The following is a 22617-nucleotide window of genomic DNA, read 5'->3' as shown; positions in this document are numbered from 1 at the left end:
CATTTGCAAGGGCTGTATATGTCTCCTTCCTATAGGCTCCTTTAGGCATATATTTATTCTTCCCATGGATAATGTGGTTATTTGTGTTTAAGTTTTATGTGAGGAATGTTTTATTATTACTTTTACTAATGGGCTATCTTATTACATATTTTGGATTTAAACTAATTATCTTCTCTTCCTGAGTAATAAAACTAAATATATTGGTGCAAGTTAAGGAATTATAGTTATGAGTGGATGCAAACCTAGAGAGTACATCAAACTTTATGTAGCTGAGTGTTGGGACCTATTTTATGAGTTAGATGGGTACCTCCAGGTACTGCAGAATAGGTGTGCCTTCACTTAAAAGCATATGTCATAATAACTTATGAGCCCCCAAATATGCGTTTGCCTTTATTAGTCAGGCAACAGATACAATTAATTCAAAATAAAGGCATTTAATGGGATAGAATAAAAAGAAAGTAAAAACAAAATATTTTCCCCTTTATTGCCCCCCCAGATATCTAAGTAGTGTGCCCACTATGCAGGCTAGAGTAATGCCTCCAAGTGTTACACGTATGTAGAGCTAGGAATCACATCAGCTTTTGCCTTAAGTAATTGTCTTAGACAGAAGAAAAAAAAACAATCTGTCATTCCTGTCATTATTTTTAAAGATGGGACAAAAATCCATAGGTTGCCACTGAGGAAAAAATAGAAATGTTAGTAAAAGCTGAAAGGTAATAACTTCTAATTCCTTATTTCAGGGCAACCTCCAGACTTTCAGCCTTAAATATAAGTTTTATTTTGAGGCTTTGGCTTCACCTTCTAAGGTTTTAAGCCGAAAGCCCCATATGACAATTTACACAGCCTAATTTCAGTGTTCAGGCAGGAGACCTCAGTATTTGGGATTTTATCAGGCAAAATTGATTACTCACTTTACTACACTACTTTGAGTATTCTTTGATTGACATCTCACCATTCCTTCATGCAAGGTACCTTTCCTCTTCCTTGCAGTTTTCAGCTTTCTTTTGTATGTCATCTTCCTAATTAAGTTAAACTTCTTATGGGGCAGAGATTGTCTTTCTTTTTTTATATCTGTATCGTTATGCTTAGCACAGTACCTCAATTCAATGTAGGTATTTAAAAATATATATATATTGACTATTAAGTAGGGGACCAGAGACTTCTTTGATTATAAGTGTCTTAGAAATAGTTGGTCCTAAAAATTCCGTAGATTTTATAAAAATGAAGTGATGAGTGAGGGGCTTGAAAGCAAGTGAAAACCTTTGAAGGATGGAGAGGGGAGGGGAAAACCTCAATCAGTGACTATTTCTGGGTAAGAAAGAAAAGGAACATTCAGATTTGGGTCTGTGGGTAAGAGGGCGTTAGTAAGAGAATAAAATTTGGTCATGGAACCCAGAACAAAGAATTCAAAACTATTAAGGTTTTCTTTTACTAATTACATCTGAGTTTCATTACCTCTTATAGCTTCGAAATCAATGTAATCCTTATGAATGTGTCCCTAAAAGCTTGCATCACATGTTTATTTCTCAGGGTGTATATAAAGGGGTTTATTACTGGTGCCACAGAGGTCACAAGTACGGACACCACGTTATTCAAAGCCACCCCATCTTTTTCAGAAGGTTTGATATACATGAAGATGAAGGTTCCATAAGTCATGGAGACAACAATCATGTGGAAGGAACAAGTGGAAAAGGCTTTTCTCCTTCGCTGGGCAGAAGGCAATCTCAGAATAGTCCTGACTATATAGGCACAAGATAGAACCACTAACACTAAGGTGATGATGAGAGTCAATACAGCAGAGACTAAAATCATTCTTTCTAGTACCTGTGTATCACAGCATGTGATGTCCAGCAACGGTGCTGCATCACAGGCAAAATGGTCAATAATATTGGAGTCACAGAATTCTACATCAAGACCCATACCACGTGGTGGAAGGATGATCATTAACCCATACAACCAACAACCCAGGAAGAGCTGGTTACAGACTCTGTTGTATATGATGGTTGTATAGTATAGGGTTTTGCAGATGCCTACATAGCAGCCATAAGACATGGCAGCCAAGAGTAAAAATTCTGAGGCCCCAAGGAAGACAGCAAAAAATAATTGAGTGAAACATGCATTATAGGTCACAGTATAGTCCCCAGATGACATGTACAGAAATCTGGGAATAAAGACAGTTGTGAATGACAATTCTAAGAAGGAATAGTTCCTAAGAAAAAACCTCATGTGGGTTTTAAGATGGGGATCTAACAAAGTGAGAGTAGTGATGGTCAAATTCCCAGTTACACTCATCATGTAGGTCAGAGACAGAAAGATAAAAATCAGAACCTTCAGTTTATCCCTGTGTGGTTTCTCATTTGTGACCTCTGTCTTCCAATATTTCTGTAAAAGAGAGAGAGAGGGAGAGACAGAGACAGAGAGACAGAGAGAGAGACAGAGAGAGAGACAGAGAGAGACAGAGACAGAGAGAGACAGAGAGACAGAGAGATTGGAGATGAGAAGAGCCATCTTAAAATAAATTAGCAAAGCAATTTGGATATAAATTCTCAGAAGAGAGAGAGAGAGAGAGAAAGAAAGAAAGAAAGAAAGAAAGAAAAAGAAAGAAAGAAGGAAGGAAGGAAGGAAGGAAGGAAGGAAGGAAGAAAGAAAGAAAGAAGAAGGAAGGAAGGAAGGAAGGAAGGAAGGAAGGAAGAAAGAAGAAAGAAAAAGAAAGAAAGAAGAAAGAAAGAAAGAGAAAGAAAGAAAAAAAGAGAAAGAAAGGAAGAAGAAAGAAAGAAAGAAAGAAAGAAAGAAGAAAGAAAGAAAGAAGAAAGAAAGAAAGAAAGAAGGAAGGAAGGAAGGAAGAAAGGAAGGAAGGAAGACATTGGAGATGAGAAGAACCATCTTAAAATAAGTTAGCAAAGCAATTTGGATATAAATTCTCAGAAGTCACTTTTGGGCCCTTTTTTCTTTCACTGACTAAAAAAATCATGCCAACATTGTTATTCTCAATGGCTTTGAGCTGTTTATCAGCCACTGAGCGTAGCATTTTGTAAAGACTTTTGTCCCAAATCAATTTTTCTTTTTCCCCCACTTTCTTACCTTCATACCATTCCTTCCAAATCAACTTTGTATTGTTTAAAAGGGTTGTGCTGATTCCTTTTGTTTTCCCACCATACTTATTTCCAGATACATCTCCTTCACTGAATGCCTTGGTGACCTAGAAAAAAAGTTAAGCAAGACCAATAAAGTGACCATCTGTGCCAGTGTATGCCAAATACACTTCTGTTCACCTCCCACAAAGTTTTCAGTCATTACCTGTCCGATGCTCACTTGGTATCCACTTTGTTACTACCACAGAAAGTACCACGATACCTTGGAATACATGTGATGTCTCTTCCTGTCTTTGACCTCCTTTGGATAAATGCACAATGGTGAGATTGCTGGATCACAGACTATGAACATTTTCTTCACTTTTGTCAGAAAATTTCAAATATTTTATAGATCCATTTGATCAGTCTTTACTTCTAGCAATCAAACATTAGTGTGCTTAGTTTTCCAGATCCTTTCCAAATGGTGTAGCTTCATTTTTTGACCTTTGTCACTAAATATGCTCTGTGAGTTCAAACCTCAGAGTCTTAATGGGTTCTTTTAATTTGAATTTCTTTTACATAGAATTCTATACTATTTTAATGGTTATTGTTAATTTTCAATTTTTATCTTGTGAACTTATGGTTAAACAGGAGAAATGATTCTTGGTGTTATATTTGCAATATGTATAGTCTTTGGACTTAACTAACTGGCTCCATGGGAAATTTTGTGCATTCATGCACCTCGTCTAAAAGCCCAGTTTCTTCTCCTCACTTTCACACCCCCTCTGGTCACTTTTCTGTATCATAAAACCAGAATTTGATGCAATCAACCACAGAACCTTTACATTGCTCTAGGTCTTTGTGTCTTCTCCTTGAGGAGGCTCTATCTTCTCTTAATGTGACAGAGGTCAGAACAGAGCATCCCAGACATACTATCTGTCCAGGGTTTATCAATGATAACCAAGGCAATGCTTTGTTTGGGTGGGGTGTTGAGGGACGAAGAAATTGAGGCTGGGATTTAGAGCAACAATAAATGTTGAGTTTGAAGTCTCAATGGAAAGCATCCGAACCCAATAGCCACTCTCTCCACATCCCAACATCCTTTAGGAACATGTAGATAAAGAAGCTGAAGTCCATTAGGAATCTCTTTCTGAAGCCACCATCACCTGACTCAGTCTACTATGTACTATCTTTCATCCATGCTCATTGGTGCCATGTTTAATAACTAGGATACCTGATCTCTTAGTTCCATTCTACTCTTTCTGACTATATGTTCTCTCAAAAAATACTTCACCAAGACATGGCCTTACAATCCCAGACTAACAAGGACAGTTAGAGGAAATCAATCCTCTAGCTCCATATGGGAAGTAGAACCATTATGGTATCTGATACAAATTTTTTTATTGGAAAGTGTGGTGGTGGAGCAGAGGACAGTATTTCCACAGGTGCTAGTGTCAAAGGATGTGAGTGTTTTCCTATAGAAAGTTAAATCATCAACTGCTTTGGGAATTAGCTCAGTGCAGGGTAGGAGAGGGAAGAACACTTAGGAGAGGTGGACAATGTCAATAGGACCCAGGAAGTGGAGGGAGGCAAAGTTGTGCAACATGTTGCTAGAGGAGGCCTAGGTGATGTGGTGAAATAGTAATTCTGTAAGGAGGAAGCAAAATCTCCTAGAGAGGAGGCACCCCAGTTAGGGAGGAACACACCTGTTTCCCCCACACCCATTCCAGATGAAGACATCCAAGGACACAAGCCCATTTGCCTTAATGCCATTCATTTTAAGAAAGTCTCTCTTAGAAGCCATCTTTCCACACCCAATGAGATTCTCCAACTATTCAAGTCATTTCCTTGACTCCTTTGTTCCAACTTATATTGGGAGCAAAGAAAATTACTCTCCCTGGACAAGTGTAAGGCTATTTCATCTCCACCACCAGCTTCAGACTCTCAGCTCTATCACTCCTTTTTTGCCTCCTATCTAGTTGCGAAGTTATTTTGATTGTGAACCAACTTTTCTGCATGCTTCTCTCTTACCTTAGTGGTAGTTCAGTATATAGACAGCTAGGCCTGGAGTCAGGAAGAATTGAGTTCAAATCCAACCTCAGAATCTTCTTACTTGTGTGACCTTGGACAAGTCACTTAACCTCTGTTTGTTTGACAAAAGGATCCTCTTGGGAAGGAAATGGCAAATCATTCCAGTTTCTTCTACAACAAAATTCCACTGACAGTGTGGCCCATTGGGTCCTGAAGAGTTGCACCTGATTGAACAGCAAACCTATTACCTTAACACATTGGCTCTTCTCTTCTGTACTTCCTGAATGTGCTCTGTTCTTTTTTATCTTTGAGACCTTTCAAAGAACAGAAGGGAAGAGTTAGTTTAAGAAAAGTCTCAATTATAAAAATGTTGCCTAACCATCCTCTAATGCTTCCCCCTGGCATCTAATTGTTTTTCCCCTTTCCCCTTGCCTAGCACCTCCACTACTTCCTGGCACTGGACTCCCTATTTAATTACTTTTTCTATATTCCACTACCTTGAGTCTGTCTTCTTGTAACCAGAATGACCTTTGTTTTCTTTGAGTGACTCAATTTATCTCAGTGAGCTTTACTAGGTGCTAAGCCCCAGGCCCAAACCCCATTAGGTGTTAATATAATCCATGTGGATGTGAACCTCCCAGGGTCCTAAGGGGAGGGGCCAACTCAAGAACCAATCACCAGAGCCTGAGCTCTGGTGATTCAGATGATGTTTGATGTCTGAAGCCCTATAAGAAGGGAGGACAGAGCCATTTGTGTGGGGCTCTGGAGATGGTGTTGATGAGGAGATTCCGGGCAGCTGTAGCTATGGAGCCCTCCAGCTTGTAAACCTGGATGCTGAAACTTTGTTGAACTCTGGTAACTGTGTTAGGATTTGAATCAGACAAAGTCTGTTGGTGTTTTAAATTTGTTTGCATTTTGTTTTGAAGTTCAGAATGCTGGCTTTTTCCCCTGAACTAACTGAGTGATATTTATGCTGAATTAACAGTAAGCCTGTCAACCCCTTCACCTTGCTTTCCTTAATTAAGCAGATCAGAAGAACCTGTGCTGTTGGCAGCTTTCTGGGTGCTGGTTGTGGGTGAATCTTATACCCCCACAGAAGCTGCTAGCCAGGTTATTGAAACACTTGTTCATATGATTCCAATGATCCTTTATTAAAGATGGGGATGGAAAGTTTAATTTTGATATTTCCTTCAAGCCAATAATGCCCCAAAGTTTACAGGACTAGTTGCATGTATATTGTGGCTTTTCCAAGTTCCCCTAGACAGCCATGATTCCTAGCATCAGCCCAGTTGACTTGGTTAGGGGTAATCTCAGTTCATTCTCCTTGGAAATCAGAGAGAAAAGGTCCTTTGCCCAATGAGTTTCATTACTGGTATTAGGCACTATTCTTCTCACACAAGTTCTAATTATCGTATCATTGATTTTTCCTCAAGGTTCCTAAATAATATTCACAAATGTAGGTATCTCTAACTCAAGTTCTCTGATTGTTTCAGAATGGAGCAAAGGACATGGCATAGCAGGGAAGAGCAGGGCAGGGCAGGGAATAAGTTTCTTTCATGTCCAAAAATTCTGCTTATACTCTGTGTCATGACACCAAGATATCCCCATTTGTTGTTCTTCCCAGAGGATCTCAACTTTGAATGTTCAGGTATGAGTTTTACAGCTAGAACAATCCTTTTTACAAACAGATTTCAATGGCCACATCAGGCAGCTCTGGCCTTAAGGGAATAGATTTCAAATTTGCTTCAACCCATCATAAAACTCAGTTTTGTCCTTTGAAACATACAATTCTGATATTTTTGGGCTCTGAGGCTCATGTTGAGGGCTTTTGGATACATCTGTTACTTAGTCATTTCTCAGGATAGTTCAAGGTCCTTAACTAATCCAAAGACATTAGACTCCTTAAAAGCAGTGAGTATGGCCCCCTGTATAGCCATTCTAATCTCTTTGGGGAATTTCAATCATGGGGACATAGATTTTTCCTTAAAAGGTATCTTGGTCAAGGATTATGAGATGAAAAGACCTTGATTACAGGTGCATCTTAATTCACAAATAGAGTCTTGAGATTTAATAAGACACAATCTCCACCATGACATTAGAGGAGTAGAGAGCAAAGAAGAAGAGTACAATGCAAAAATGCACCATGTCTAAAGCAATAGAAGGACAAGGAGTCAAACTTGCCACACTTATGAAACAGGAGTGCAGAGTGGGTGGCTCTTGAGCCTTGGATATGGGTGTGTTAACTAATCCAGGTATGGTCTTTTTTTATCAGTTATTTGTTGTTTATTCAGTATTTAGGTTTAGTATGACACTTGAGGAATTGGTTGCATCATTGTACATGTACAGATCTTCTTATATAATATGGAAATTTACAACTATGGATATATATGTGTGTATATATGTATATGTATATATGTAAATGTGTATATGATGTAAATGTGTGTATGTGTATGTATGTATATATAAATACATATATACTATATATATGCATATACACATATATAAATATATGCGTGCCTGTGTGTGTTTGTGTATATACATATATACATACATATATATACATACATACACACATACATACATACATACATACATACAAACAAAATCAGGTCTGCTGGAAAGGTGATACATGGGAACATACTATAGAACCCTAATGATGGGGAGCACAAAAGTAATCAATGTATAAATAAAGAATTACTACTGTGTGGTGTTTTATATCCAGGAGTGTTGTCTTTTGGACCTACAGGAACCTATAGTACCTACATATGAGGCAAGTAGTTTATATAACTGTGGAGCACTGGCTCTGCTTGACACCAGTTAATGAGACTATACAAGTCATATAGAGCATCATTTGCAAACAACAGGGTTTATCCAATAGTAGTCACACTGTATTAGTCTTCATTTCTAACTTTAGGAAGAAACTAGAGTGTTATAATAGCAATTTAGATTTGAAGATCTTTCCCAACCATTAATAGGCCATGTGACCTGCTTATATCACAGGAAACCTAAGTCACATGTGGTGGGAGGAGCTTCCTGGCAGGAAAAGGAAGTTATTTCACAGGAAATGGAGAGAGAGAGGGAGAGAGAGAGCAGTTATGGTTGCTAATGGCTGCTAATGGCTGCCCTCATGATGGTCAGAACTGAACAGGCTGACTTAGCTGTACTGTGAGTTTGTTTTGGGGAAGACCCCAGAAGGGGGTCAGAGAGGTTTTGGGATGGTCAGGCTCCAGGCTGTGATATGGTATTTTAAGTTCCTTGCTGTTATGATAAAGTGGGCTAACTGGCTATAGGAGCTGAACATTTGGTTATAGGATATGACTCTCTGGTATCTGAATAAATGTTATACTTCCTTTACCTTCTATCTGGAGAGTCTCTCATACTTTGTGATACAGAGCTTCATAGGCATATTCATGATTATCGTTGATGTTGTGTTTATTGCCTTACTGATACATTAAGTGTGTTCATGGGTTTTACATTTCTGGTGTTCAATCACTGATCAGAGGAAGGATTTAACCTATTTGAAAAGTACATCATGCATAACCCCTTAACCATTGTCATGTTCTCTCTTGATGGCATCACATTAAAAGGTTTTAAAATTGCAGCTCCTTCTGGATTCCCCAAAGAATATCTGTGCTCTTCTTTAAATGGCTCTCCTCCTCTGGATTCAGGTTTACCTTAATCACATCTGAAATGCCCTTCTGCCCCAAGATGCATGGAACACTAAGGAAGACATCCTCATTAATGCCATATAGTCCCTTAATCATAGTGGAGATTGGATGCACTCTCCTAAGATTCTTCATAGTGTTTTCTGCCAGATGTGCTACAGATAAATCGATGGCCCAGGAAGTGTATCCCTTCAGTTTGATCACCTCATAAGCACTTTCCACCACCTGTTTATGAACATCTTTCCAGTTCTCTGAATCAGCATCAGTTCCCAAAGGAGGATGAAGATTCTTCAGAGATACACTGGCAATATTCACAGCACTCCACACAGAAACATTGGAGTCTCCATGTTCCCCAAGGATTCATCCATGACAACTTGAAGAATGGACACCAAGTCTCTCCCCCATTAGGTAACATAAATGGGCAGAATCCCATATAATAACTTCCAATATATAACATCCCATATATAACTTCTAATAACATGATTTTTAAGGAAGTCACTTAGTTTCCAGGACACATATGTCAAAATAGCCACTGGATTGGAAACAAGAAGCAGCTTGCAATTAGGGTTGTATTTAATAATATTGTGAATAATGAATTTAAAGATATTCATATTATTCTGGACCAAATTAAGATGATTTCTCCCTCCTATTGACATTTCCCAGCCATAACAATGACCAGTTTTGAGTTTGCAGTCACACTGTAGTCTTTGCCAGAAACAATATTTGGCATTTTGAGGAAAAGGCTGCCATGTTGGAGTTCCATCATCTCTCCCTATATTTTGTCTTCTACTACATCAACTAGGCAAGTTCATCAGTCAACTCCTTTGTTAAGATACTGATGGCACATGCCATGCCAGCTGCACCAAACTCAACAACAGTGATCTTGTTCTGGGGAACCTGGTCTTCCTTTAGGCCATTCAAAATCAGCTGATCCTTGACAGTAGATACCATTTGGGGGGATATCTGGGAAAATATTGAGGTTGCTAGTCAGGCTGCAAAAGTTCTGAGTTAGATGTGAGACTGCTGTTCCAAGACTCACACCCCAGGTATGGTCTTAAGAGGTCACAATGCACAAAGGAGACCTATGTGCTAACTACATTTACTAGCAGTCAGAAAGCTAAGTCTTCCATCATTGACCATGTCTACATAGTGTTTCCCAAAGTCCCATTTATTCACTTATCAGGACCAAAGGCCAATCAGTCTGTTGTCTTAGCCCTCCAGGGGTGGATTTAATTCTGTAATTTCAGTCTTAGAAACCTATTTCAGTGGTGCTTTTTCAACCATATGCCCCATAGAGTAAGTGCTTAATAAATGCTTTTCATTCATTCATGAGCACAGCCTCTTGGTTTCCTGCCACAAGTAAACATAGGAAGGATTAGGTGGATTGTAGAGAATAAGTGAATATGGCTCCCTACATTCATAGGGAGATTCAGACCAGAAGATTCTATAAAACTAGATATGCATGTATTAAAGTCTCTGAAAAGGGAAGAGATTTCTAGTGATTGGCCTGCCTAGGACCTGTTACTGTATTTCTAGTTCAATCAGATATGGACCTACAGAATCAAGAGAATGAGAAATAAAGGCTTCAACGTTTCCCAATGAGAATGAATAGATTTTGATAGTCAAGGTGATACGAGTTAGACTTTGTCATGAGAGAAGAATAGCATTTTGTAGATTAAAGAATATTAACATGGAATGGCTAGATTATTATTTTATAGTCCTAAGGAGAATAGACTGTTTCTAGTGGTGGTCCTCCAAATCTTATGTTGTTATCTATCAGGGTGCTCTGAGCAAGCAGGTAGGATGCAATGCACTGAATGAGATGCCTCTTCAGGAGTCAGATTGATAACTACACCTCAGTCAAGTCATTAAGGAAGATCATTGGCTTCAGTTCTATCTTGGTCTCCATCCAAAAGATAAAATTAAGCAACAAATCAATGGTCAACTGACAAAATCACAGAATTTGATTGCTGGAAGGGATTTTAATGGCCATCTGGTCCAACAAATATACCGAAGAAACTCTTAGTAAAGCATACAGGACAAATGATCATCTTGCCTCTGCTTAAAGACTTTGAAGGGCTGGGAGTGGAACCCAGCAACTCTAAAGGCAAAACAGGCCACCTTTGCATAGATATAATTTTTTTCTATGTTTTTTCTCCTAACTTCAAACTTACATTCTTCTCTTTGTAACTTAGACTCGTAGTTACCAGTACCTCTGATGCTACATATAACTCAGAACCAGCCCTTTAAATGCTTGAAGATACATATCATGTTTCTTCACATCTTTTTCTTCCCCCAGGCTGAGTATTCTTCATTCTTTCAACTGATCCTCATACGATATGGACTCAAGGACCTTTAACTTCCTTGTTACCTTCTTTTCATGCTTTCTATCTTCTCAATGTCTTAAACTGTTGTTCCCAGAAATGAATACAATATCACAGTGAGAATTTCAAGACAGTACACTATAAAAGAACCATAATCTCTCTGTTCCTAGAAGCTCTGCCATTCTTAATATAGCCCAAGATTGCGTTGTTTTTTGTTTTTTGGTTTTTTTTGCTTCCACATCACACTGCTCACTCCTATTAAACAGCCCACTAAAATCCCTAGATCACTGCTAGAAAAACTGCTGCTTATCCCTGCTTTCCCATCTTATACTTATGAATTTACTATTTGAACCCAAACACAAGATTTTACATTTGTTCCTTTTAAATTTCACCTTATTATATCAAACCAATGCATTTCATTTATATTTAGTCTGGGCTTTAAATCCTTGAAATCCTTCCATTTCTAAGTATTGGTCCTGGAGTTCAGTAAAAGACTGAACCTAGAGATGCTGGTTTAGTAGTACCACCCCTGCATCCTGAAACAAAACTTCACTTTTTTTTATTTCTTTGAGTTCATGGTCCCTCCTCCCCTCAACTCGCTTCCCCTCAGGCAGATTCCATTCAAGTTCCAAGGACCCAGGCCAGTAATGGTCAGGTTAATTCTTAATGAAGAAGTTTGTGTCTTCCTTCAGTCAGAATTTATTTCTGTCAACATTTAGCAGTGGAGACAATTGTGTCTGAGTTTCAGTTGGTAGGCTTTAGTTTATCAAGCAATGGTTTGGTTTCCTCAGAACAAATGTAAGTGTTCAACTGTCAGCCAAAGCTCTCCGACTTTTAAATTTATGACCCTATGAAGTTGAGAGATCCTGAATTCTGCTTAGTCAGAGTCTTCTCAGTGATCTTGCCTTCTCTGAAGACCCTGGCAACGTGTACCTTAAGAGGACAGGAATTAGAAAACCTCATATATAGATCTGATTCCTAGGAAGACAGTTTCTAGGAGGAAAGCTTAACTTCATCATAATGTGCTTTGTGGAGCTTCAGAGGGAAATGGAAATGTTTTTGATGACAGATGGTAGGAAGGCACTGATGAATCGACCACTCAAAAATATTTAGAATCAATTTTTTTTCAAGTGCCCACCTTTGGGAGCTGAGGGTTAAGATATTAATGGTAAATGATAAAGATTCTCAGATGACTGATTAATGCTATCAAAGTAAATATAAACTGCTATATAATGAAATTATCTTCTTCTGAAGTTCAATGTATTTATGATCTTTCTTCAATGGGGAAGGTTACATCAGATCCATACCTTTTCATTTTTGGCAAATTTTGCATTCCTCCAAAGAGACTTCATCAAAAGTGTGGGAGGCATTCTATGAAGTCTCTTGATATTACAAGGAAACATGTGACATATACAAGTTACACAGATATATGTATGTATAACTATACACACATATATACATATATATGTATGCACACATATGTGTGTGTGTGTATAAATTCTTTGCTTTTGGTAAATGCTGTCCTCCTCTTTTTGGACCATACATCTTTTTATGTTATCTTTTTGCATGTAATTAATCCAGAATCATTTGCTGTTGGTTATTTTACTTACTCTCATCCTTAGTTGTCATTCCTATGTTCTATGACTGACATGTAACCTAAATTCTTCAGAGAAGAATTATAATTTCATTTAGAAATCAGAAAGCAAAATTTTAAAAATAGCACACCATAAATTACCAGTAATTCAATATTTAAAAGGTTGATATATCTTTTAAAGAAATACTGTATTCACATTTACTAATGAATTAGCAATGTAATCAATGTAGGTATGACTTTTAAGAGGAAGCTATAAGATAGACATCCTCAAAGATGGGAAGGTACTACCATTGCATTAGTTATCAATGAAATGGAAACACTTAAGTACAATTAAGGGCACCTAGGTGTGCAATGAATAGAATGCCTACCCTGGAGTCAGGAAGACCTGAATTCAAATCTCACCTTACACACTTACTAGCTTTTTGACCCTGGACAATTAACTCAACCCTGTTGGATTCAGTTCCTCATCCATAAAATGAGATAGAGATTGAGAAGACAAACCACTCCAGTACCTTTTCAAAAAAAAATCCCCAAATAGGGTCACAGAGAGTGGGATATGATTGAAATGACTCAAAATGTAATGAGCTTCCTTTCTTATTAAACTTTTACAATCACCTGTCTCACCCAGTTGTAGTTCTCATCTAGGAATGAAGAGAAATAATTCCATGTGTTTTCCTTTACTCATATGTGGCTGCAAGACTCTTGTCTATCATTTTATCAAAAGTCCTTAAGAATGATTTCCATTCAGCCTTTAATCCCTCTCAAGCAGGAATAGTCCTTAATACCTTTTGACTAATTAAGATAATATTGGCCACCTTAATATTCATTATAAATGAATAAGGTGGGCTTCTGCACCTCATTTCTACCTACTATCCACTCTTATTAAGAGAAAGCAAAAAACCAAAACTACAAAGGGATTTAGAATGGAGACCCTAGATGATTATGCTAAGATTTCTGAATACCACTCTAATTTTTATCCTACTGGCCTTCACTGCTTTTTCACCTTTTATTTTTAAAGGTTTCTTATTGATACATTTTTAATACTAGTACAGGTTTTCTCCTGTATCTCTCTCCCTACAATTCCCAGAGAGACATCCCTTGTAACAAACAGTATTTCTTAAAGTCAGGAAAAGAAAAAGAAAAGGAAAAACTAAGCATTGCTCTTCATTACATTGAAAAAGAGACTAAAAATATGTGAAATATGCAATGCTTATGTACCTCTGACCTCAGTAAAGGTGTGTGGATGGAAGTATATCACTTAGGAATATTTTAAAAGATGACGAATTTTAATCACATGATTATGAAATTGACTTTTGAAAATGTTAGACAATTTGTGGACAAGTTGAGAAAACACGTGTTAATGTTTTAATTCAGACATTAGGAAGGGCAAGAGAATCTTGAAATTATTTTTTGCACGGTTTACAAATATGAAGTCAATTCCCAACCAAAAATTCCACAAATGCCATGGGTGTTGAGAAAATCACTGAAATAATTCACCTGTCAGCCATGATTATGTTGAAAAATCTTATTGACCAAATGAGAGATATGCTTAAAAAATCTTTCATTATAATATTGCATTATGTATTTAGGGAAGGTTACCCAGATGATTGCTGGTTGAAGAAATTAAAAATGGGCAGGCAAAATTAAGGAATGAGGAGAAAGGAGATTGAATGTAAATAGTAGGAAAAGGGAGACTGGAAGTGAAATGTGTTAATGAAATCTTTGGAAGTCTTTTCTTGTTTATGTAGGTGACACTTTTGATTTTCAGTAAAATGGTCATTTATTTGAGAAAAAGGATCTTTTTGACCATGTCCTTAAAGGCTTCTTTCACTTGCTGGTTCCTCAGGGTGTAAATGAAGGGGTTCAGCATGGGGGCAACAGAAGTATTCAGCACTGCTACCCCTTTGATCATTGCCACCCCTTCCTTTGCTGAGGGTTTGAGGTATATAAAGATGCAGCTTCCATAAGAGAGGGAGACAACAATCATGTGGGAGGAACAAGTAGAAAAAGCCCTTTTTCTTTGCTGGGCAGAAGGAATTTTCAGAATGGCTCTGAGGATGTATCCATAAGAGAGAATCACTAAAGATAAAGTGACCATGAGTGTGAACAAAGCTAAGCAAAAACTCATGACTTCTAAGACTCTGGTGTCTGTGCAAGAGATCATCAGCATGGGAAAAGAATCACAGGTGAAGTGATCAATGACATTGGAGTCACAGAACTCCAATTGGAGGCCCATAATGACTGGTGGAAAGATAATGAGAAAACTTGCCAGCCAAGAGCTGATTACAAGCTGACCACAGACTTTGGGGTTCATAATACTTATGTAGTGTAGGGGTTTGCAGATGGCCACATAGCGGTCATAGGACATGGCAGCCAGCAGAAAAAATTCTGTCGAACCCAGGAGGATTAAAAAAAATAACTGAGCTACACAAGAATTATAGGAAATTGTCCTGTCCCCAGTTAAAATAGTGACCAAGAATCGTGGAATGCAGACAGATGTAAATGATATTTCTAAGAAGGAGAAATTCCTGAGAAAGAAATACATGGGAGTCTTAAGGCGAGAGTCCAGCAAGGTAAGAGTGATGATGGTCAGGTTGCCAGTTGCACTTAATATGTAGGTGAAAAACAGAAAGAGGAAAATTAAGACCTGTAAGTCTGGATCATCTGTTAGTCCTAGGAGGATGAACTCTGTTACCAATGTGCGATTTCTCATGGCTCACTCTTCACTTCTGCCAAATCTGCAAGGGAAACAGAAGGAAATCAACAACTCAGTGAGAGATCTTGGATCCTTCTAATGAGGACGTCTGCTTTACCTACTGTCAAACAAGATACTAAGAAGGGAGAGTTTCAAGAGTCAACTGAAGGCTAGCATTTTGGAGCCAAAAATACAATAAACACTCATTCTATCTACCTGGAAGATTGGATTTTAGGTTAATACTAGACTTACATTACTGGTGGAAAAAACATTAGTCTGTATCAGGATATGTAAGACTAGGATTCAGGGTCACTTCTTTTTAGACAGTCTTGAACAAGTCATTTAACTTGTCCCAGTAATCTCAAGGTGGCTGATGTGAAGATCAAATCATCCAATGTACATCTGAATATATTTAGATATGTAAAGGGGTGGCTCGGTCTCATAGAGGATATACGGTGCAGTGTCTGGAGTTGGGAAGACGTGAGCTCAAATCTGGTCTCAGATACCTGTTCCCTGGATAACCCCAGGCAAGTCTTCTAACCTCTGTTTGCCTCAGTTTCTTTCTCTGCAAAATGGGGGCAATAATAGCATCTACCTCTCAGGGTTGTTGTGAAAATCAAATGAAATAATAGTTGTAATGGTCTTAGCACAATGTCTGGCACATAGTAAGTAATATAGGAATGCTAGCAATTATCATATAAATATATGTGAAAAACTGTTCCATAATTTACAGCTATATGTTTACAATTGCTTGAACACATTTTAATTTTTTTTTAGTCTAAAAGATAACTATATATATATATATATATATATATATATATATATATATATATCAATCAATAAAAACTCAGGAAATGTGAGTCATATGATGTCACTGACAATGGTTGTATTTGGAATCATAATTCAATTCCAGCCAGGAACCATGCATTGAGTGACTGCCAAGCGCAGGGCCTTGGTCTCCATGTTGAGGACAAAAAGAGCAAATGCAAAAGCATTTCCGCTGTAGTCAAACTTATATTATATACCGGGATCAGGCGGGGATATTCATTTTATTTTCAATTTTTTGTTTGGTATTTTATTTTCCTACAATTATATGCAAAAAACATTTTTTAAAAATTAGTTTTTAAAACGTTGAGTTCCAAATTTTCTCTTTTCCTCCCTCCCCATGCCCCCCTCATTGAGAAGGCAAGCAAGTTATACATATGTAGTCATGCAAAACATATTTCCATTTTAGTCATGTTGTGAAAGAAAACATAGACAAAAATCTGAAAGAAAAATAAAGCAAAAAATGTGTGCTTCAATCTGCATTCAGACACCATAGTTCCTTCTCTGGGGATGGATAGCATTTTTCATCCTAAGTGTTTCAGGGTTGTCTTAGATCATTGCATTACTAAGAGGAGCTAAGTCATTCACAGCTGATCATCTTACAAATATTGCTGTCACTTTGTACACAGTCCATGTCATCTTGCATCAGCTTCTGCAAGTCTTTCTCAGTTTTTCTGAGAACTTCCTGCTCATCATTTCTTGTAGCACAATTAATATTCCATCACAATCACATATCACAATTTGTTCAGCCATTGATGGACATCCCCTCAATTTCCAATTCTTTGCCACCAGAAAAGAGCTGCTATAAATATGTTTGTACATATAGATCCTTTCTTTTTGTTTATTATCTCTTTTTAGGTATAGCACTGGTAGTGGTATTGATAGGTCCATGGTTTTATAGCCCTTTGGGCACAGTTCCAAATTTCTCTACAGAATTGTTGAATCAGTTCACAACCATTTTTCCCACAGAGGATGTCCATTTTAGATGACAGAGCTAGAACTGCAAGGTGTCTCAAAGGCTATCTTTTTCATCTCCCTCATTGTTAAGTAATGAAAAGTCAAACAGAGGATGGAGGAGTGACCTGGGTTCTAATCTCACCTTTGCAAATTCCTAGCTCTGTGACATTAAGAAAGTCACTTAAATTCTCTAAGGCTGTTCTGTCATGTGTACAATGAAGACTTGCACTAAGTGGTCTCTAAGCTCAAGTACAACCCTAAGTTCCTATGACCAACAATGATCTACTGTGAACCTTTTACTTTCATTCCATTTTCTGAATCTTTTAATATTGCCCTCCCCCATTTATGCTTCTATGTTTTAAAAAATTCTCTAGTAACTTCATTTTTCTTATACCTTTCTGGCTTCCACAACTGTTGCTTCCTACAGAATATTCTTAGGGGCAGCTAGGTAGAGCAGTGGATATAGCACCAGGCCTGGTGTAAGGAAGACTTGAGTTCAAATCCCACCTCAGATTCTTAGTAGCTGTGTGACTCTAAGCAAGTCACTTAGACTTATTAGCCTCAGTTTTCTCATCTATAAAACGAGCTGGAGAAGGAAATGGCAAATCTCTCCAGTATCTTTGCTAAGAAAATCCCAAATGGGGTCACAAACAGTCTGACATGACTGAAACAACTAAACAACAAACATGGAATATTCTTAATATTACATTAAGTAACTATGCTCAGCCCCTGCTTTTCTATCTAGAAATTATTCTGTTGAAAATATGATTTTTCTGAAATTTTGGTATCTTCTCAAATACTATGGAATCATGTAGAGAATAATCATAAACACCTGGAATCTCATCAAATACTAAAATGTCAAGTTCTCATCATATGAAAAGTAAATGTTTTCAAGATACAGTTCTGGAAAGACTTCAAGTAACAGTTGTTTTAATTCTTGTTTTGGCCGAATGAGTAAACAAAGTTCCACAAAAGAAGAAATACCTAGACATCTGTTTACCTGACGTACAAAAGTTAGCAAGATTCACTATAATTAAGATGAGAAATAGGAAATATACTCACTTTTAGGATTAGCCTAGACAGATTCAGATGGAGGTTTAAACTGGGAAATCTAGTTTCTTTGGGTAAACTGAGATAGGAGATGCAGTACTAGACAAGGGGAAGGCTTTCCAGAAATGTACCATTTTCTTCTGCCGTAACTCTCATGCAAATATACATCCTTATACGTATCAATGTAGAGGACTAAAATTGTAAAGACTTTCCCAATTGTCTCTTTACTAGAACTAGTCAAAGGAACATTGTCTTTTTTCTTAACCCATTTCTCTACAAATTTAAAAATTACTCAAACTGAGATGCTGGAAACTCACCTAATATCAAATGTTAATTTTCCCCTCTGAATATTAGATAGTTAAAGGGAAGAAAATATTGGAAGATCCTCCATTTCATAAGTTTCATGATCATGAGAAATGCAATGCTCATAAAATCTCCTCAGGAGGACAATTTACTTTTATTTGTTTTGTTCTCCATATTCTCAGGGGTATTTATTAGAGCAAACAATGGAGGGAAAAAGTCCCCTCCAGCTTTCCTCTCCAGAGATGAATATTAGGGACATAGATGAATCTCTATCATAATCAATTTTGGTAAAATTTTAGTTCAGGTAGACTTTAGGTCCTAAGACTCAAAGTCCAGCCAGGAGAGCATGGGAGCCATATTCCTCCCTGGATGCCTTAGGATAATGTAACCAGCACATCATCCTTTGACTATATGTAGGATGCAGCAAAAGAGCAGCAGTGCTGACAGCAGCAACATCTGGCTTCTTTTCCTGTTCATGCTATGAATGATGATCCTTGATCAAATATGGGAAGGAAATGTCTCGTCTGGATATTTTCTTCAATCTCTTAATTCCCTGCCCTAAGCAGGACTACAAGCTATATTTTTTTTCAATCCTCTTGTGGAGACAGATTTCCCAGCATCAGCCCACTTAACTAGATTGAGGGTAATCCCAGTTCATTCTGCTTGGAAACCAAACAGAAAACACATTTTGCCCACCAAGTTTCACGACTAATGCTAGGCACTATTTCCCACTCACAGGTTCTAATCATCATATTAATTGCTGATTAATTCTATATTTTTTTCCATAGTGCTCATAATTATGGGTAACTCTAATTCCAATAGTTCCGGAATGGAGTGCAAGACATAACAGAGCATGATTGTCTAACCTGTCCTAAAATTCTATTTACACTATATATGCCACAACCCCAGTTAGTCTCCAGTCACTGCTCATCACCTAGATGTTTCATTTTTGAATGTTCAGATATACTCTTTGCAGCTAAAACAGTCCCTTTTACAAACAGGTTTCAAGAGCCACCTCAGCCAGTTCTGTCCTTAAGAGAATGCATTCTTGGTTGATCTCCATTCACCCTAGGGCACTCAGTATATTTTTTTTCATTGGGAAATATAAAATTATGATCTTTCTGGGCTCTGAGGTTAATGTTGAGGGCTTTGGAGTTGTCACCTGCTACTGAGGCACTTCTCAGCATCTTCAAAGGGCAGCTTGGCACCAAAGTTGGTCTTTTGGGAGGGAGATCAGACTCCTCAATTAATAAACAATTATTACACCTACTATGTGCCCGGACCTGTACTAAATACTTAAGAAACACCAAGAGGCAAAAGACAGTCCCTTCCTCAAGAAACCTGGAATCTAATGGGAGAGACAACATGCCAACAAATATATTCAAAGCAAACTACATACAGGAAAATTAAATAATCAAGAAAATGTGAGCATTGGAATTAAGAAGGGTTGAGGAAGATTTCATGTAGAAGGGATTTAAAAGAAGCCAGGGAAGTCAGAAGTCAGAGTGGAGGAGGGAGAACATTCCAAGAATAGGGGATAGCCAGAGAAAATGCTCAGAGTTAAGAGATGGAAGGTCTTGTTCATGAAACAGGAAAGAGGCCAGTGTCATTGAATCAAAGAGTATGTGTCAAGAAGTTGGGAGTTAGAAGACTGGAAAGGTAGGAGGGGGATAGATTATGAAAGGCTTTGAATGCCAAACTGAGCATTTGTATTCCTGTTCCTGACTGCAACAGGGAGTTTACTAAGTAGGGAAGGGTGACATGATCAGAACTGCACTGTAGGAAAATTACTTAAATGGCTGAACCAGGCAAACCTACCGGCAGACTATTGCTCTAATCCAGGGATGAGGTGACGAGGACTGCAGTAGAGTGGGGACAGTGACAGGGATATTAACGGATTCAAGGGAAACTTGGCACCAAAGCTGCTCTTTCTGGAAAGGAGAGCTGATTCCTCAAAAAGCAGTGGTTATATTCCCTCATTAATTTAACTAATCACTTTAGTCTCTCAATTGTGTTCCAATCCTTTGACATGGCTTTAAAAAACAGATGCCTTCCTTTAGAGATGGTTTGGCCAGTGATGCTAAAATTAAAATGCTTTGATTGCAGTTACAACTCAACTCACAAGGAAAGGCTTGAGACCTAATCTGATGCCATCAGAAATGTGGTGCCTGAGTGGAGAGGAAGGAAGAGACTACAGGCACATGGGGACAACCTTGGCTCAGTTATGGTAGGGGAATATTCAAACTTAGGTGTGGTTGTTTTCAGGCCACAACAGGAAAAGGAAGGGAATTCTCAATAACCTCCTGAAAGAGATCCCAAAGTGAAAACTCCCAGAATTATTTTAGCCAAATTCCAGAGCTCTCAGGTCAAGAAGAAAATATTGCAAGCAGCCACAAAGAAACCATTCATATGCCATGAAGTCACAGTCAGAATAACACAAATTTTAGGAGCTTCTACATGAAAAGAGTGGAAGGCTTGGAATATGATATTGCAAAAGGCAAAGGAGCCAGGATTATAACCAAGAATAACTTACACTTCCTATTTCCCAGAAAGTGTAATTTTAAAAAGTCAGTAAGACTAAGACTGTGGTTGATATTATTTACAGCTTGGAGAGCAATTTTGAAATTTCATTCTTTTCTGAACTTTCCCTATTAAGTGGTTATTTTAAAATGCCATGGTTTCTCTCTCTCTCTCTCTCTCTCTCTCTCTCTCTCTCTCTCTCTCTCTCTCTCTCTCTCTTTCTCTCTCTCTCTCTCTCTCTCTCTCTCTCTCTCTCTCTCTCTCTCTCTCTCTCTCTCTCTCTCAGAATTACACCTCTGTCAAGGTCTTCATAGAGCTCTATCCTTATCTCATCCATTCTGACTAGGAAACTTCCTCTGTTCTCAGGCCAATAAAAAATTTCTCTAAAAAAGTGTCCATTCCTTATCAGGGACTATTCACTTCTGAAAAGTTCTGGATGAAGCAGTCAAAGCTATCTATAGACATATGAAAAAATGCTCTATTAATTGGAGAAATGCACATCAAAACAATTCTGAGGTACTGCCTTATACCTATTAGTTTGGCTAACAGGACAGAAAAGGAAAATGACAAGTGTTAGAGGGAATGTGGGAAACATGAGGCATTACTGTATTGTTGGTGGAGTTGTGAACTGATTCAGCCTTTCTATAAAGCAATTTGGTATGCCCAAAGAACATACTCTTTGACCTAGCAATATTACTACTAGGTTTGTAACCCCAAAGAGCTAAAAAAAAATATAAAGGAAAAGGATCTATATACACAAAAATATTTATAACAGCTCTTTTCTGGGGGCAAAGAATTAGAAATTGAGGGGATGTCCATGAATTGGGGAATGGCTGAGCAAATTTGGGTATGTGATTATGTGGAATACTATTGGGCTGTAAGAAATGATGAGCAGGATGCTCTCAGAAAAGCCTGGAAAGACTCACATGAGCTGATGCAAAGTGAAATGTACAAAGTAACAACAATATTGTAAGATAATCAGCTGTGAATGACTCAACTATTCTCAGCATTTTTTCCCCTAAAGTATAGCTGTTGTCAATTGTCAACCAATTAAAACTCAGGATATTTGAGTGACATAAATTCAACCATGTACCTGTGGATAGTTGAATTTTGAGCACTAGATTTGAAATCTGAATTCACTGCAAGCTAAGAAGCACGTATTAAGCACTTGCCAAGGACAGGGGCCTGAGGCCACATGTTGAGGAATGTTCAGTTGTTTCAGTCATATCTGACTCTTTGTGACCCCATTTAAGGTTTTCTTAGCAAAAATAGTGGGATAGGGGGCGGAACGGCAGGAGCAGAAGGGTCCGAGCGTGTGCCTACCGCCGGTGCTGCCACCTCCCCGCCGTCGCCATGATCATCCCAGTGTGCTGCTTCACATGTGGCAAGATCGTGGGCAATAAGTGGGAGGCCTACCTGGGGCTGCTGCAAGTGGAGTACACTGAAGGGGATGCCCTAGATGCACTGAAGTGCTACTGCTGCCGTCGGATACTGCTGACCCATGTGGACCTGATAGAGAAGCTTCTCAACTACGCACCCCTGGAGAAGTGAGCCCCCACCCTTGAAGGCCCACTCAGCTATC

The 22617-nt window shown here is 38.2% G+C and overlaps 3 protein-coding genes and 1 pseudogene across 3 annotated transcripts; 1 reads left to right on the top strand and 3 right to left on the bottom strand.

The window, feature by feature from the left end:
• Positions 1 to 1458: 1458 nt before the first annotated feature.
• LOC118851300 (olfactory receptor 6C2-like) lies at positions 1459 to 3087 on the bottom strand. The gene is made up of 2 exons (XM_036760763.1): positions 3082 to 3087; positions 1459 to 2382 (listed from the first exon to the last, which is right to left on the bottom strand). Exons 1-2 carry the CDS (start codon positions 3085 to 3087, stop codon positions 1459 to 1461), a joined length of 930 nt encoding a protein of 309 aa, XP_036616658.1.
• Positions 3088 to 8692: 5605 nt separating this feature from the next.
• Positions 8693 to 9548, bottom strand: LOC118852199 (annotated as a pseudogene).
• A 4917-nt stretch (positions 9549 to 14465) lies between these two features.
• On the bottom strand, positions 14466 to 15732 carry LOC118850636 (olfactory receptor 6C76-like). The gene has a single exon (XM_036760189.1). It carries the CDS (start codon positions 15396 to 15398, stop codon positions 14466 to 14468), a length of 933 nt encoding a protein of 310 aa, XP_036616084.1. The 5' UTR covers positions 15399 to 15732.
• Positions 15733 to 22388: 6656 nt separating this feature from the next.
• Positions 22389 to 22586, top strand: LOC118849582 (DNA-directed RNA polymerases I, II, and III subunit RPABC5-like). Its single transcript, XM_036758494.1, has one exon. The coding sequence runs from the start codon at positions 22389 to 22391 to the stop codon at positions 22584 to 22586; it is 198 nt and encodes a 65-aa protein (XP_036614389.1).
• The last annotated feature ends 31 nt before the right edge of the window (positions 22587 to 22617 follow it).

Source organism: Trichosurus vulpecula, chromosome 5 (assembly GCF_011100635.1).
Source record: "Trichosurus vulpecula isolate mTriVul1 chromosome 5, mTriVul1.pri, whole genome shotgun sequence".
In the NCBI taxonomy this organism is placed as follows: Eukaryota; Metazoa; Chordata; class Mammalia; order Diprotodontia; family Phalangeridae; genus Trichosurus; species Trichosurus vulpecula.
The sequence above is the reverse complement of the archived record's forward strand: the minus strand, read 5'-3'. Positions and strand labels throughout refer to the sequence as shown.